Here is a 17,958-nt window from a genome sequence, read left to right on the forward strand (position 1 = left end):
TTCATAAACACAGAGGAAAAATTCAAATTTTGAAGAAAAACCAAACCAACAAAAGAAATGTTGGAAATAAAAGAGTCAGCAACGAACAAGGACTAATGAACAAAGGTTACCAAGTCTGGAGGATGAGGTCAGACATACAGGAGGAACAGTAAATGAATAAATACAACCAAAACTTCCAGGAACTCTTGCCCATGTTCAGGACACTCCATGGGGTTAAAAAAAATGCCATAGACAATCTAATCAATGGAGTTATAGCAGAAAATTCACAAGTCTAGAGCAATGAACATCTGAACATGAGGAATGTAGAATATGAGAACATGACCAGAAAAGAAACTTTGCAGAACGTACGTATCTTGTCAAAATGTCCAAAATACACAGTGTGTGTATGTGTGTGCCTGCACACACACACTAAATGTTGCAATAAAAAAAAAGAAAAACAACAACAAAAACCCCACTAACCCTCACGAGGCAAACACAACAAATTAAAACCAGGTCTCTCATCGGTGACCCTTTAAAAACTAGGAAAGCATGGAATGATCATTTCAAACCCCAAAAGTAAATAACGGCCAACAAGACTGCTATATCTAGCAAAGCATTCTTTTGAAACTGATGGAAAAGTAAAGGCATTTGAAGACAAGCACTACTAAGGCAATTCATGACATCCACACCAGCACCAAAGAAAACACTCAAAGGACTGTGATACGAAGGGTGAGAAAAAGTAGTCCTGACAGGAGGACAGGAAAGAGTAAGGTTTATGATACAAATAGAGGGAAGAGAGAATCCATCACGACCACATAGTAAACCAAAAAGACCCTAACCCCAACAGGGGAGAAAAAAAAAGAATACTTACTAATCTAACAAACCAGAAAAATAACCAACAACTTTACAGGAATTTCTTCACATCCCTCAGTATTGACTTTAATATAAATGACATCAACTTGGCTAGCCAGGAAGGGAGGGATGGCTCAATGGCTAAGAGCACTGGCTGTTTTTCCAGAGGACCTGGGTTCAATTCCCAGCACCCACATGGAGATTCACAACCATCTGTAAGACCAGTTTCAAGGAATTCAAAAACCTCATCTGGCTTCCACAGTCACCAGGCATGCGTAGGGTGCACAGATGTACATGCAACCAAAATGCCCATAAACATAAAATAAAAATAAATAAATCTTTCAAAACAAAACAAGATCCAATATTCCAGTCTTTGCTAATTGTGTAACTTTTAAGTTCCTGACTGTGAATTAAAACTTTGTTCCCACATAACAGTGGCTACCCTCTGGCTTTCCCCTCTGTATTAGTGACGTTCCAAAATTGCTGTGACCAAGGCAACGTACGAAAGAGCTTATGGTTCCAAAGAGCTAGTGTCTGTGATGGCACAGCAAAGGTGGCAGGATCAGGAAACCGTGGGTTTACATCTCGAACCAAAAGCATGAACAGAGAGTGCACTGGGAATGGTGTAAACCTCAAAGCCCCACCCCCCGGAGACGTACTTCCTTCAGCAAGACCACGCCTCCTAAACCTACCCCAACAGCTCCATTAAGTATTCAAACGACGGAGACTATGTGGAACCATCTCGTTCAAACCACTAAACCTTCCCTCACTTAGCCAGTCCAGTTTTCTGCTTCAACAAAAATAATTTGCTTACACTGTTGTACCACACAGTGTAGCTGCAAGTGGGCAGTTTGTGTTCCCAGTGAAGAAACGTCAATGGACAAGAAACGAAATTAAAATCAACACTTTCGAATTCTTAGCAGCTGTCAGAAACTAGTATGTGTTCACTCTTTGTGCTATCAGGTTAGACAATGAGTTCAAAGTGACAGAACTTAGAAATAGTGAGGTCTGACCTTCCAGATGCACCTTACTTGCCACGCATCACAGCCTGGCACCACCACGGAACCGCTACCCTGGGATTCAGCAGCAGAGGGCGCCACTTAGCACAATTTCAACCTCCATCTCCTATCCTATCATTGAAAGAGATGTAAATACAGAAATACGGAAGCAGGTACAGATTCTCAAACTGGTTGAAAACTACCAGAAAAAAAAAAAAAAAGCTTTACCTCATAAAAGATAATTCAGGATCACTCACAGGGGGTAGCTAAAGGAGTATACATTGTCTGTATACATGCTTTATGACTGATCCTTCAAGTGGAGCCAGAAGAATGGACTGAGGGGACTAGAGAGCTGGCTCAGCAGCTCAGAGTTGAGTATGCTCTTGCAGAGAACTCAAATTCAGTTCCCAGCACTAATGTCAGATGGCTCAGAACTATCTGTAACTCCAACTCCAGGGGATCTGACGTACTCTCTGGCCTCTAGGGGCACCTGCATTCAGACTGGCACATGCCCATACACAGACAAGCACATACACATGTAATTTAAAATAGAATAAATATTTTAAAAAGAATGGCTCAGACTCTTATGAACTATGTGGATCATGGTCCAGCACTGCCAGTTTGTGACTTTGGACTTCAGTTCTTGATGAGAATTTCCCTGCTTAACACACATGCATCTACCCCCCACTCAGATGTCGCTCAGCTGGTAGCTTTTGTTTCTTTTGCTGGGTTTATGGCCTAGAGAACCCAGGGCAGCTAGAGATAATGGCTAACAGTTCTTTCTGTGGTTCATCAGTCACTGCAGCAGAAATGATTCATTTTCATAATAGCTATCATTTCTTTTCTGTTACAGAGGCTCACCTGATCGAGATGGGATGGTAAGTATTTAAATGACCATTTTCAGTGGGTTTGCACCTCAATATATGCTATACCTAAATTTCCTAAAGGCCAGTTTCTACCTCCCCCTCCTACTCCTCCACCTCAGCCTCCCCTTCTTCCTCCCTCCTTTCCTCTCCCTTGCAAGACTTTTCAAAAGCCCAACTATTTTATTTCTCTCCAGTAAATGTGCATGAGATATAAATGTGGTCTTCGACAAGTCAGACTTTATATATTGCACTCGCCTAAAACCCAGCCCCAGAGCACACAAGCAGACTAGCCGCAGAGGTGGTAGATCAAAAGCCAGACAGCTTGAACAAGGGGTGCTCCCGTCGACTGCTATTTCTTCTCCGGTTCAGTGACGTAAAACTCAGCATGGGCAAATGCTCTCCTCCAGCGGTGCCACAGTCATAAAGGAGCTGCTTCCCAATAAAACTGAAGGAAACTTTCCCCTTGAGTAGCTGGGCTGCAAATACATCTTCTATATTAAATTCAGAAATAGGGAGTGGTCTTGAAACTACTTATGCCTGAATTTACAGCCTGAAGGAAAAAAAAAAATGTATCCACCGGGTTTCAATTTAGCAGGAAGTGACTCCTAGCTGGCCACCAGATTTCTTGGTTTTTAAAGAGGTCTGGGCTATGCCAGCTTAGACCGATCCCCATTGGAGTCTACCCTGGCTTCTAAAATTACTTCCTTCCCATCTAATCAGCTGCCTATTCAGAAGGTTCAAAAGAACAGCTGTTATTGAGGGGGAAATGGACACACATTAAGCTCCCTGGGCCAAAGCGAGAACTAAAATAAATCCAGCGGTTAAAAATATATATTTTGAAAAACTACTCCTTATAATATTCTACCTAATGGGGTGCTAATTGCAGCCATAGCAGGAGTTTTTCTCCTGCATTTGACTTAAGAGTTTTCAGCTTTGGGGTGCCTTTTGCATTCATGTGATTCTTGCTATGAAATGTTTTTAAAAAATAGAATGAAATTGATCAGACTTTGGGGACCTCTATAATCAAGGCTCTATTCAGCAGGGGAAAAAAAAGGCCCAGAAGACTCAGCTTCTCCTCACCTCTTGCTTCTGGCTCAGAGCCCTCTCCTTAACTCTGTCTCAGGTACTCTCTGCTTCTGTGTCCTCTCTTTGCTTCCGGCTTGGTCCTCTCCCTGGGTCCTTCTGTCTTACTGTCCACGCCTTCGCCAGGCTCTGTCATCTCCTCCGCCCTCACTGGACTGTTCCTCCTAGCTTTTCTCATTCTCTCAGTCTTGTCTGGCTTGTTTTTGTTTTTGTTTTTCTTTCTCCAAGCCCCTGCTCATTGTCTCTGAGGCCCCCGTTGCTACCTCTCTGGTCTCTGCTCTTCTGAGGAGCCCCAGTTTAAACATCTGCTGGACTATGTACCATGGTACCTAATGTTGAAGATGACCACAAACGTGTGCTGCAGGCACGGGCCCAATGCCATGCAGGTCTCCCTGAGCCTTCCTCGCACCATCCCAAGTCCTGAAAAATCAATTCTTAGCACTGTGTGCTCTCTTTTATTAGTTAGAAATGCCATAAACGTGTTCATAAGAAAGAGGAATTATTTCATTTCATTTCTTCCAGAAATAACACAAGACCTATTCTGGAAAAGGCCACATTCAAACATAAGAGCATTTTCTCAAAAAAAAAAAAAAAGAGGAGATACAACTTCATGGATAATTGGAAATTATAATAAGTCAGCTACCAATTTTATTGGAAAACATTCAAATTTCTCCCAAATGCTTGGCCACCAAATTCTGAGACACAATGCTGTGGGCTAGAGGGACTATCTCTGTTATTGGTATGTAGACATCTCAGCCTGAATTTTTTCTAAACTCAAAATGAGTTTTTAAGATCTTGGATCATGGACTGAAACCATTTTAATATGGTTGAGACAGCTTCTAGACCGTTGGCTGCTGTCTTAAGGCCTGGGGTTGGTGTTTGCACCAGCCACAGGTGTTCTCAGCTAGTGTTTATAAAGGAGTCGGTACCCAAAAACTCCATGCCCGAGCTTCAATGGAGCCATACTTAATTTCAGTTTTTCAGCACCTGATGGAGCCCATCACTGATGAGGCTGCATGGTGTGAAGGTGGCTGTGTCCTGCTGCTCACCGGCTGAGTGTGTGCCCATCCATCACTGGCAGAGTTGTTTGTCACAATGTCTAGACCTCAGGTAGCTGTGTGTGACAACACATTCGAACCCAGAGACAAACTCTAATTGGTACGCCGTAGACTTGAACTTTCCCTAAGCAGTTCCGATTCTCCACAAATACACTGGGGTACCAGGGTCAGAGTCCCTGGCTGTGACAACTGTTCTGCTTGTCTCTAAACATGCAGACAGGAAAGGGCACAGGTCTGGAGCTGTCCTCTGTGTGCCCTGTAGGTCTCTGTTGGCCTTTTGGAAGGCCTCAATAAGAGGAAAAGAGCTATGCTTTTGATTCGTAGATTAGAAATGCAATCAGAAGTTTCCCAGTCCTCTTCTGTATTGTCTTAATGTCTGTTCTCTATTTATAGGCTAAGTGCCATCTGAATAAGGATCCAAATGGCCCCTGGTGCCCCAGCTCATCTTCCACCTTCTCCCTTTCTCTCTTGGCTTAGTCAAACTGGCCTGCTGAATAGAGCCTCATTATGGGCCCCAAAGTCCGCTCTTTGCTTACAATCCCTGCCACGATTGGTAGGCTGCACAATTTGGTCTAGAGGTTGTCTCTATTGTGATATGTTTGCTGACTCCATGTGATTCTTTATATGTGTCTTGAAGAACAAACAGATCCTTTAACAACTTTTTTCTACATGAACACAATCAATTCCAGCAGCCCAGCCCACACGAGCCACCCTACCATAGCAAAGCAGAGTGTGCGCGTGAAGGAGGAAAGAAAGCTTCGGTAAGGAAACAGACTTTAGTTTAAAACTTCCGAGGGGTTGTAGAAACAGTGAGTAAAATCCCCACCTCAAATCTGGAAAGCATGATAGCTCTATTTATTCAACAAGGTAACTGCACATTACTTCCTCACTGCCCAGATCCAGGTTTTAAATCAACCATGCAGACGTCATGTGCTGATATCTAGCTATTCTTTTAAAGGATGATCAAGCCTAAAGACTTGCATTATCTTTTGTCTTAGACAAAGCACAGAAATTTTCATCTTTCAGGTTTTTAAAAAGAATCAGGTGTCTGTAAAGGTGACTTTGACGATACTATAAATATCAACATGCAATTTGAGTTGGCTTGCTCTTGGTAAAGTAAACTCCATCTATAGCAATAATACCAGGAGTTTGGCAGGATCCTGCCTTGTGGAAACCAGTGATCTTGACCAAGAAATCTAGAGTCAAGGATGCTAATTTGGGGCCAGACTGTGTATTAATTACAGCTGTGTAGCTCTAGGAAACTATTTAATTAAAATTCAGCCCCTTGGTCACACTTGGTTTCAAATACTGTGTAGCTACTCCTATTTAGTGTCTTCATACAGAGCAGCACAAAGGGTATTTTCATCTTTACAGGGAGTTCTAGTGGCCAGTGTTGTCTTATAAGATTGTTGACAGAGTGATTTAAATCTACTTAGGAGAAGATAATATTTTGACAGTACATCACATATTTTTAAGATCATTGTGTAGTTGTAAGCTGACCTTACCAAAAACTGGAGCATTCACAGTGGAAACTTTGTTGAATGTGCAATTGAGAAAAATCATCACTATAGTTATTGATCTAGCTCCATGCTTCTCAGCCTTCCTAATGCTGCAATGCTTTAATACGGTTCCTCGTGTTGTGGTGACCTCCAACCATAAAATTACTTTGTTGCTACTTCATAACTGTAATTTTGCTACTGTTATGAAGCATAATGTAAATATCTGATATGCAGGATATTTAATATGTGACCCCTGTGAAAGCTTCCTTCACCTCCCTCCAAATGGGTCATGACCCACAGGTTGAGAACCACTGATCTAGCCACAGTCTCTGAAAACAGGTGATAAGAAAACCAAAGTAAAATGCCTATTAAGATGAGTATCTCCATGAGTGTCAGTCATCTTCAAAAACAGATACTCGGGTTATAAAAATTATACTGGATGGATGCCAAATTTTAGGAAAGGGAAACAACAGGAAAAAAATAAAAGTATAGTACTCAGGCCGGGCAGTGGTGGCACATGCCTTTAATCCCAGCACTTGGGAGGTAGAGGCAGGCGGATCTCTGTGAGTTCAAGGCCAGCCTGGTCTACAGAGTGAGTTCCAGGACAGGCACCAAGACTACACAGAGAAACCCTGTCTCAAAAAAACAAAAAAGGTATTGCTCAGATTCCAAAAGGAAAAAAAAAATCACTATTTAGGTGTTGGCAAGAAGCTGGTGCTCCTTTCAGCCTTAGGTCCAGCGGTCCAGTGACATTTCTACACCACATCCCTCCCTGCGCTGAAGTCTCCTGTTGAAAGCTGACACAGCCACCAGCTATGAGCTATGCTTTGTTCCATGTTTAAAAACAGTAACTACTTTCCCTTGTGCTTAGCCAGAAGAATCCCAGTTAAAACCTGGCTTACCTTTAACTTGGTAATGTTCACTTGTGAAACAAAAATATTTGTTAGAGTAAATGACCACGAGTGAGAACAAGTTGCCAATTCCTCTAATAAAGCTGCATGGGCACATGCACATCTGTGTGTGTGTGTGTGTGTGTGTGTGTGTGTGTCTATCTATGTGTGTGTCTGTGTGTGTGTCTATCTATGTGTGTGTCTGTGTGTGTCTGTATGTATACATGCATGTGTCTGTATGTGTGTATGTGTGTATGTGTGTGTGTTTGTGTATGTGTATGCATATATGTACGCATGTGTGTCTGTGTGTGGTGGTATTGTGTTCCCCAAAATATTGTGCACCCTAATAAACTTATCTGGGGTCAGAGGTACATATGTATATGTATAATTTATCTGAGCATGTAGGATATCTTCAATTTGAGGAGTTTTAATCACAGAGAATATTAGCAGAGAAGAAAGCTGTAGAACGAGACAAAGTGTAGATTCATTAACTTACCTAATGTCATTGAGTTTATAGCAGCAATCCTTTGTATGAAGGAATCATTTAGAAACTAGAAAGCAGATTGATGGCAGTGTTATGCCAATGGCATGGGTTTGTGTCTCTGGAGTCAGTTTTGTTCATTTGATTCGCTATTACTAGAAGTCAAAGTTTCTGTTGAACTTGGTTGTTACATATGCTTTCTAAGGAATTGAAGCATCTTGCAGTAAAAGCATATACAGACAGACTGGTAATGCAGGAACTATATATATAAAATAGGAGGCAGGCCTGTTTCCAGAAGAGAGTACTGACACATTGTTGACCATGTTCTCAACAGTAGCCTTATAATGCACACAGGCAGAGCTAATACGACAGGTTTTAAAGGCCTTTGACAGACTGGGCAAACTGCCACTGGAGCTCACACCTCACGAAGGCAGTTCTATGGGAAGACTGAAATGATGTCTGCATATAAGAAAGCCTTGTAAGGAACGGGGAAGAGAGTGGTCAGCATAGGCCCCGTGTTCCTGGGTGCGAGGAAGGGTGAACTCTCATGTAGTGATAGTCTGTGGCATGTCACTATGCCCTGTGAAGTATACCCCTCACTGAGCCATAGCTTTTTCTTAGAATCCCAGGCAGCATCCAGTAAGCAGTAGTGGGTGGTGATGGCTCTTGGGGGATTTCTACAAATCCTCTGTGCATATGCCAAAAGCTTCCTCCTGTTTGTCGACTTGGATGGCTGCCAGCTACACTGTAGTGCAAGTGGCCTTGCTTGAGATTCGAAAACGAAAGGCCCTGTCCTCATGCCCCATGTATCACCATATGTGTTGTTCCGAAGTCTGCTGTTGCTCAATGACTTAGTGTCACTCTGTGTGCTAAATGCAAGAATGGTGTTGAATGGACCTTTCATCACTAACCTTATTTGTGCTTTTGTCCAAAAAAATTAGAAAAGCTTATTACTTTCCTCCTGGAGGGCGCCACATACTCGGTCAAGTACTTGTGCTCGTATGTCACAATTCTATTGTGAGCCAAAATAAAACTTAGATAAGGAAGACGCAGAGCCATGCTTGTTTCCTATCTTCTTGCAATAGTGTGTGCTTAGTGGAGGCACAGGATGCGTGAAAAGGGAAAAACATCATTAATCTTCAAATTCTATTTTAATAATTTGATAAGAAGAGCCACTTGGAAAGAATAGCAACTTGAGTTTTAGTGACTAGAAGCTTAATGAACTGATCTAAAGCTGATTCATTTGTATTTTATCAATTCAGTCAGTGGTAAAAATAATTTAAGCAATTAATGATTCAGCTGAACACTCTGGGTATATTGGAATTATTTGTATGTCAGCAGCACAGAGGTCAAAGGTTTCCATTTAAAATCCATATGTATGATTTTAATCCTCAAGATATAGAGAGTTAAATCATAATGTAAACCCGACAAGCTCATTAGTAATTGAGTAAAATTTGAACAGCTAGCTGTGAATTCCGCTAGGCTTGGTTTGCAGGCTTGTGAAATATGGACGTAGGCTTCTCATTCAGTGCCATGGCAACCATATTTCCCACCCAGTTACACCCATGTGCTCTTCACTGTAGGATGCGCTAATCTATCTTTCCGGTGCTAGATTTGATAGCTCATTCTAAGTACAGCTAAGACTTGAGTGTTTTTTGTCCCATTCTGTTGGGTTTTTTTTTTTTCCATTCAAATGTTTCCCTTCTAAATTTATTTTCAAATTTATTACAGAAAAAAAGCAATGGAGCACCAAATGGATTTTATGCAGAGATTGATTGGGAAAGATATGTAAGTATAAGAACATTTTGTGTGGACAGTTTTAAAATTAATTGAGGCACTTTGATACATAAGAGGACACAGAAATAAGTGTAAAACTACCTTTCATTTGGAAATGTCTGCTGTGTTTAGGATGTAGTGAGGTTCACAGCACCAGAGTCTATCAAACCTGGCTTCAAGACCTGGCCCCTCCAAGTACTAGCTGTACACGACCCATAATAGCCAATCCATGCAGCACTTACCTAGTACCATCATTGTTGCGAGGACTCTGGGCTAATTGCTTGCACATTCAAGAACATACCAAGCCCACAGCTATATCCAAAAATACTTTTTCTCAAATTAAATCTAGGTGGTTCTCTTTGTAAGCAGCTTTGAATGTAGAGGCAAAAAAGTTAACTGCTGAGCCTAGATTACATGATGACAGCTATGTGGTATGAACTTTTCCCAGGTCAAGGGACAGTCAGTTGATTCTCAGGGAGTGAAGTTAGATCCCAGCTGAGATTTAAACTCCCCCCCATAATTCTTAGCACCATTACCATACGCTTCATTAACCACAATAGAGCAGCCTGTTCATCCAACCTGGACTACCCTCAGATTTCTAATCATATAGAATATGTAAATTGTTTTTTTGCATCAGAGATCTCTCATGCTGCCCCTCCAATTCCAACTTTAGCGGGGCAATACACACGGTCCTTCCTTCATCTTGGCTGAGGATATAGTCTCAAAACCCATGGAGTCAAGGACCACGTCAGCCTGATGCTGACATGCCATCTGATCGTGCCTAGTTTCCTTTTGGATTATTGAGCTCACTATTGCCAAGTGGGGTTTTCATGTCATTAAATGAGACTGTGTCATACTTTTATAATAGGAACTAAGATGTGAAATAGGAACCCCAATACGCACACTCTCTTATTTTTCTTTCAATCTTCCCTAACTTTTCCCTAAATAGCTTTTTGCTATTAGATTCATCTAGAAGTCTGCCTCCCCAGACTGGAGGGTAGAAACGTTAGACTCCTGATGAAACTTCCCTCCTCTTTTTCCTCCTATCACCAAGAATTGACACTCAGTCCCTCCAAATGTCCTTGGTACAGCCCATCCCATCACCAAAACTGGAGCCGCACACAGCCTTAGCAATCATGCCTGAGTTGATAGGCACATTTTCAATGAGTCAGTCTTTCTCCTGCCTCCAGTCACCTTACCGTTCTGTCCCCAACAGGCTCCACTGTAAGAAACTTCAGCAGCCCTAGCAAGACAAAACCGCCACCCTGGCACACAGTCACCGGTGGTCTGTTGCCCAGACACCAGCCCCCACCCCCACCGTAGAGCTTATTTCCCAGTCCTGTCTCCTTGTGACTTCAGCCTGCACCACCTGTCACACAGTGTCTGTTCCTGTCATGGTATCTCGCCCCAAGCTCTTCCAACCACCGCGGAGAGATCCCACCCCCACCCTACCCTCTCTATCTGCACTGAAAGGCTTCAGCAGTCCCCCTTATCCTTACAAACTAAGGCTGCTGCCCCCTCATTTTTAATACCTAACATTGCTATCTTGTGCTGTTTTTCTTTATAATTTTTGCCTCTGAGAACATGTTTTCATTTCCCTGAGGTCAAATGGCTTGCATTTCCATCACCCATGTTACCTGGCACATTCTGCAGTAGGAAAGGCCTGATACTCTCTTGTGGACAGCACATTGGGGTCCCTGAACAAAGGACCATATCCTTGAACAAACATTTAAACAAAGACTGCTTAGCATTCACTTCCAAAAGCTAAATCCTCAGCCCCTGAAAATAAGAGATTTGTCTATATTTTGAAGTAGAAGATTCTAGAAGCAAAACAATGTCTTCGTTGTTTGTGGAAAATAACCACTTGGCATGCATTTATATCTTTTTTTTTTGAGAGAGAGAATTTGAAACAGGAGTATTGTATTTACATCATGCCCACCCTTCCCTCTCCAGCCTCCAGCGTCTCATGTACCCCCAACTTCCTCTCAATTACTCTTTAAGTATTACTTTTACCTATAAGCATGTGTGTGTGCATGTGTATACATGTATGTGCATTTGTGTCTTACAGAACTCACCTGAGCTGGATGAAGAGGGCTACAGCATCAGACCTGAGGAACCAGGCTATATCCTTCCTTTTTAAATTTTGTAAATTTGTACTGTCTCGGGAACCAATAAGCTAAATTCAAGTCTCCCAGAGGTAGTGAAATAACCAAAGCTACTATTCTTGGCCTCAGAGATGAACCAGCCCAGAGGGACAGCCTGGTGGCTAATGCGCATGCACGTGCCTTGATCTAGTCAAGAGAAAGAGAGAAAGCAGCAGGGTGGAGGGAAATGTGCAGTAAAACAGCCTGCACACTTGTGACCCTTGCCTTGCCTGCTGAACCCCAATATGGCAGTGTCATTTGCAGTGAATGGCAAAGAGCTTTACTGTCTTCACCATCCAACTCCCCGTAAAGACTCAAGCAACCTTCCTTACTCTGGCCAAATCAGAAACACTTAAGACTCTTTGTAGGTGTCCCTTAAAGTGTCCTCCAGTGTCTGGGGACTACAGGTGTGCCTTAAAGTAGCCTGCAGTGTCTGGGGACAAATTTATGAGTTTCTGTCTATGATCTGGGTGTGACACACAAAGTTCACCTGCCCTCCCCCCCCCCAAAAAAAGAAAGAAAGAAAAAAAAGAAAAAGAAAGGAAAAAAATGTAGGATCTTGACCAGTGCTCCTCGGAGTTCATAGTCAGGTTCATGAATAACCCTAACCTTTTCCTCCTTCGATTCTATTTGGCTTTGGTGTCCTGCCATCTGAAGTTACTTTTGCTGTGTCTACCTGTAGCCATTCTTGCCTTGTCCTCACCAATACCATATCAGCAGAAGAAAGAGCTAAGTGTCTTTAACTGTGTTCTACCTACCAAAGGAAAGCACTTTTATTCTTCAAGTGAATCTGAAGAGGAAGAAGAATCGCACAAGAAATTCAACATCAAGATTAAGCCATTGCAGTCTAAGGATGTCCTTAAGAATGCTGCCACTGTAGATGAGCTGAAGGCTTCAATAGGCAACATTGCACTTTCCCCATCACCCGTGGTGAGTGGAGTCCTTCCGTTAAGCTTTGGTGAGGTTGGGCAGAGAGCCATGTTCTCTTGCATGTGCTAAAAGCCTCATGTGTCCAATCTGGTGAGCTCTGCATTCCCTGAGTAACTCGCTCTTATCCTCTTCTATTGCAGTTCCTGTGCCTTCCAAACTAGTAAAAGCGCATGAAATTGTGCTTTCTTTTATTTTCTAATAATCATCAAGCAAAGAAAAAAATAAGTAAAAAGTCTTCCAGACTTACTTCCAGAGGAGACTTAATTTAAAAATAATATAACTTCACAGGTTGACTAGTGATGTTTTAAAAACACATCTTAGTTTCTGTCTTCATGAAAGTACACAAAAGCCAAGAAAATTGCTTTTAAAAAATACCTCCCCTTGTGATGCTCCAAAATCATAGTAAATAAATAAAATCTCACTAGGTTTCTAAAACTCAGATTCTTCATAATATTTTATCCTCAGATTGTTTTAAATGCTCTTGGAATTTAGAATCCTCACATACAGCTGTTGCCTTACTTGTATTATTCAAATTTTCTTCTCCCATGATCCAGGTTCCCGTTCCCCATTCCTAGCTACTGAATTTCTTCCATTGCTGAGTTCTGAGTGCTAATATTTCAAGTATTTTCTCCCTGGGGTTTGAAAAATGCCAACATTGTCTTCTAAGAATAGCTGTGAACACAGATGCAAGCCCCATAATGAGATTCTCTTGGCTTCTCCAGGGACCGTCCCTTCAACAGTGTCATTAGGAAATGCTGAACCACTTTCTAGGGTCTTCTAAAATATCTCAACTAAACTTTTTTAAACAATTGTAATTGTTTATCCTTTGAAAGTAAAATTTTGCCTTACTGGGATAAAATTTTTTTTAAAAAAAAAAAAGCAAATTTTAATGTCTACAATGGGATTTATCCCATATGTTGGTGACAAAATGATTGCTAATAGTAACCCACACATTGCAAATGGACTTTTCAGTAATTTTTCATCATGTATTCACCTGCTACCGTAACAAAAGCGTGAAATACGTTTCTTTCTCCTCCTGAAAGGAAGGTACGGATTTTAAACTCATACTGGCCTATGATTTGTAGTCATGGAAGCGTGAGGTAAAACACCCCCTTTCACTTCATTCTCACTCTTCAGCTGACAATCTTGCTCATCACCTTCCACTTACTGAGTCACTGTTTTTTTTTTTTTCTTTTAATTGTAAGAAAAGCTATCTAAATGTCAGAAACAAGTTTATATCCCTTCTCTGTAGGGCATAATGAATTGAGTGGGTATTTGGAAATTGCATGGGGAGATGGAAGAGGCGAGTCCTCCTGATTGAATGGATGGCTGCATAAGAAAATGGGCTTTCTGTACAGGTCCCAGAAAGATAGCTAAAAGCTCACTGAATCTAGGCAAGGTGGGACCCACTGGGTCAAAATGGATGTGTGCCCAAGTCACATGGTGCATCTTCATCCAACCTGATACTCTCTGCTCCCTCTCCACTGCTGACCTTTATTTGGGAATCACTACCTCACTGAAACCTGCAAGTAGATTTGAGGCTTGTCCTTGGGGTAGGACCCTTCTCCAGGGTCACCTGATTTACCTTTTAAATGAGTCTTCTGCTTCCTCTCCTCCACTGGGAAGCACAGCTACCAAAGCTGTGCCCAGCTTAGCTCCTATTCCTTGTGTACCTGCTTCTCAGCAAGCTTCACCTATTCTGTGAATTTCCAGATCTCCTCTTCTGTTTGGAACAGGGTCTATTGCTCTCCTTCACCCACTCTTCTCAAGGAGGTTATGGAGGAGCAGCTCCTAACCTGCCACCTTGCTTGGAAATCTGGTGAAAACTAGAGTTTTAATGAGTAGCAAAATCCATCAGCATCATTAAACAAATATTGTATTTTTAATCCAGATCTCATCTTAGCCCTTGATTAAAATAGAGTGCGTGATGCAGGGACGATACAGGGGTAGACTCCTAGGTGAGGGGTATTCATTCCTGTTCTTTTCCTGGTGTAGTTTTCTGGTAATACAGTAACAGGCAGGCCATGAAAATCACCCATGCTTGTTTTGGATCTCGTATCTGTCTAAGGTAGAGCACTGGGATTGAGGTGCTTTACCAGAGATAAAGTAACAAGGCTTTAACAATAGAAAGGCTTTATCTCTCTCCCACATTAAGATCAAAACTGCTAGACAGTTCAAAAGCCTAGAGAGTCCTACTCCCGAGTGTCACTCAAAAGGCTAGGACCTGTCTGCATCATTGCTCTGCCTTCCTGGGCTGTTGCTGCCTTGCATCATCAAGCACTTCCCTATTTAGACTTTGAGAAAGTGGAGAAAGAAAATGGAAAGTACACATCACTACCACTGAGATCCTAACAATAATTCGCCTCTTCGGACTGATCGGCTGCAAGGAAGTCTGGGAAATGTAGTCTTCTGGAAAGACATGTGGCAGTGTAAAATTCTGGTTCTGTTACTAAAAGATAGATTAACAAGTGATAAACAGAAGGACATTGGCAGCTTCTGCCACTGCATCATAAATGGTCCCAGATTAGTTGGGGGAGTCTATTAGGAACCATGTGAAAGGTGTAGGAGGTTCCCTTTCAAAACTGTCTAGGCATCAATTTTTAAAGACCAGTGACACTATGCTGCATGTTAGCTGCCATCAAGTTGAATAGAAACAACATTCTGCTCGGGCACCTTGTGTGGTCAGTATGCATCCTTCTAGCAATAGGAGTGAATCCTCTGTCTTCATTGCTTTTTGGTAATTTTATCTGAGATAAGGTCTCACTGTGTATCACTGTGTAGACCAGGCTGGCCTCAAACTCACAAAGACCTGAATGCTGGGATTAAAAGTGTGCACCACTAATCCTGGCCAAAGGAATACTCATTACTTATTCAAGCAGAGTATTTCATTGTTGAACATGTGTTTTGATTTTTATCCTCGATTATGGTTATGCAAATATAATGTCCCTCCTTTTGCCAACTGACCTTGAGTTCAACACTTGTGAGATGCTGTGGATAGAGAGAGATGAATGATTTTGTGCATCCAACAACAGCTGTGCTGAACTCTGGAGATTAGATGATGCTTCCAGGTAATGTGTTTGACTACGGAGAAACTGCTATACCACAGTATCATCGATGCTCTTAAGAGCCATGGTAAGACATGACCTTGAACAACTCAGCTCTCTGCAGCCGAGGCAAATGTTGAGGTATGCATAGTTGAAAACTAACTGCCTCAAAGTTGGTGTAAGCAACCCTTCTTCAGGGGAATGCATGACACATTTTGTTCTTCACCCCAAATCTCCTGCATTTGACACAGAGCTTTATGAATCATTGCCATTCAATAAATACTTGTGAGTCAACAAAAGTGAATGGGAGCAGGCCAAGGACAGAGCAGTGTGGGATGTCACTGCTCTCTACTTCTACACTCATCCTCATCTTATGCTCTTCTGTTCAGTCACTGATGACTCACCCCACTATGCCCTCATACTGGCCCTCACATACTTCCTCCACCTAGTTACAGTGTTAGAAATCATAAAATACAGAGCTGTATTTGGGAGACATTAAGTGTCCAAAGGCCCTGGGAGAAGGAGACAGGTGGGAGTAGTTGCCATGGTACCTAAGGCTACTGCCTTCATTTCCATGTGCCTTCTGGAAGTTCTTTTGTTTAAATACTTGGCTTGAGAATTTGGGTCACTAGCAGACAGCTGCAATGTAACAGAAGGAAGGCATGGATTTGAGCTGGCCTGGCCACTGGGTTCTTCCCATGTCTCTTTATATGAGCCCTAGGACTGTTATGGAGGGCATATCTCCTCACCTGAAAACTCAAGATCATAATTCAGCCCTGGGGTGGTTTGGATTCTGACTCTCATAGGCCTCTGTCAGGGGCAAATCTCATTTGGCATTCCATTGTCCAGCCTTAGTGGGATTGGGAGCTGCTTATTAATGCATAAATTAATTAATGCATGGCTGAAGGACTGGTGCACACAGATTCTTAGTAGCAGTATCTGGCCATTGGTGCTTTGCAGCCATTGGCTTCCTCATCACTATTCTGCATTTTTTGTTTTATTTTTCTCCCTTTTGAGAGCAGTGCTGTGCTTCCACATTTCTAGTCCTGCCCTGAGAGCATGCTGTGTCTCCATGCCCTGACGTGTAGAAGGCATTTCCAGCTCACAGCTGGAGTTAGGGGCTCAGCATCTCCTGCCTTCCTTGGGCTTTCCTTCTTCACCCAATCTGATTTGACATCCAGGAACTTTTCAGTCCAGATTCTCTATTCTGGACAGATGAGATTGATCTTTCTTCTAACACACATGGAAACCATACTTGCCACTGAGGGAACTTTGGTGTGGTGAGGAAGTCGACTCCCCTGAGCTCAGCTGGCTAGCTCTGCTCTTCAGGCAGAGTGTTGACACCTGTCTGAGACTCCAGTGCTTGCTTGGGCTCTGGAGTGGGAATGGCAAGCACACTGTGAGACAGCCAGTGCACTGTCATTTCCATTCTGCTCTTTGCAAAGTCAGAGCAGATGAACACCTCCGTTACACTACATTACAAGGTGACAGCTTGGTTCTCTTTTTTTAAAAGGTTTATTTATTTTTATTTTATGTGCACTGGTGTTTTGCATGCATGTCTGTGTGAGGTTGTTGGGTCCCCTAGAACTGGAGTTACAGACAGTAACTCCACATGGGTACTGGGAATTGAACCTGGGTCCTCAGGAAGAGCAGCCAGTGCTCTTAACTGCTAAGCCATCTCTCAGGCCCCATGCTTTGTTCTTAAAGAATAAAGTAACACTGAACTTTAAGATCCCTTTTCAAAGTATGGCAAAAGCAGAATTCAATATACAGTTGAATTTTACTGAATGTAGTTCTCTTTAAGGTAACCAAAGGAAAATGTGTGCATAGTTACTGCAATAATATCACAATTGTTCAAATGAGTCACCCTTCAAATAGTCATCTTGGCAGGTTCCAAAATCTGTCTTTGGCTTCTTTGTCTCATAAGCACTGACGATTCTCATACTACTTCATGGGGCCTCTCAGAGAGACACATGAGTTCATGGCTAATGCACATGACAGTCAGAGACAATCTCAATGTCGTTAGAACTGTCTGCAGGGCCTAGAGCATAGTTTTGTTTGTTTGTTTTGTTTTTCGAGGCTTTGGAGCCTGTCCTGGAACTTACTCTGTAGCCCAGACAGGCCTTGAACTCACAGATATCCGCCTGCCTCTACTGCCAAGTGCTGGGATTAAAGGCAAGCGCCACCACCTCCTATCCACATTTTTAAGACTCATTAATACTGATATTTAGGTGGCCCAAATACTCAAGTGTCCTTTAGACCCAAGATCAATAATTAATTAGCCTAAGCATCAAACAGGGGAAACAAGTTCACAACTTTCCCTCACAGTAATTCTAGAAGCCTTACTAAATCATTTCA

General features: G+C 42.3%; 1 protein-coding gene across 31 annotated transcripts in view; it reads left to right on the forward strand.

The window, feature by feature from the left end:
* The window catches only part of Sgip1 (SH3GL interacting endocytic adaptor 1), a 199,285-nt gene that overhangs the window by 105,585 nt on the left and 75,742 nt on the right, over positions 1 to 17,958 (forward strand). For 9 of the 31 annotated variants that reach the window (XM_076564583.1, XM_076564584.1, XM_042271475.2 and 6 more), the window contains 6 exons: positions 2,683 to 2,707; positions 3,735 to 3,818; positions 5,526 to 5,597; positions 9,438 to 9,494; positions 11,551 to 11,605; positions 12,381 to 12,556. In XM_076564583.1, coding sequence (XP_076420698.1) covers positions 2,683 to 2,707; positions 3,735 to 3,818; positions 5,526 to 5,597; positions 9,438 to 9,494; positions 11,551 to 11,605; positions 12,381 to 12,556 — 469 coding nt within the window. The remainder of the gene's footprint in view (positions 1 to 2,682; positions 2,708 to 3,734; positions 3,819 to 5,525; positions 5,598 to 9,437; positions 9,495 to 11,550; positions 11,606 to 12,380; positions 12,557 to 17,958) is intronic. The other 22 variants (XM_076564588.1, XM_076564591.1, XM_076564596.1 and 19 more) reach the window with 4 other exon arrangements.

The sequence above is a fragment of the Peromyscus maniculatus genome, chromosome 2 (assembly GCF_049852395.1).
Source record: "Peromyscus maniculatus bairdii isolate BWxNUB_F1_BW_parent chromosome 2, HU_Pman_BW_mat_3.1, whole genome shotgun sequence".
NCBI lineage: Eukaryota > Metazoa > Chordata > Mammalia > Rodentia > Cricetidae > Peromyscus > Peromyscus maniculatus.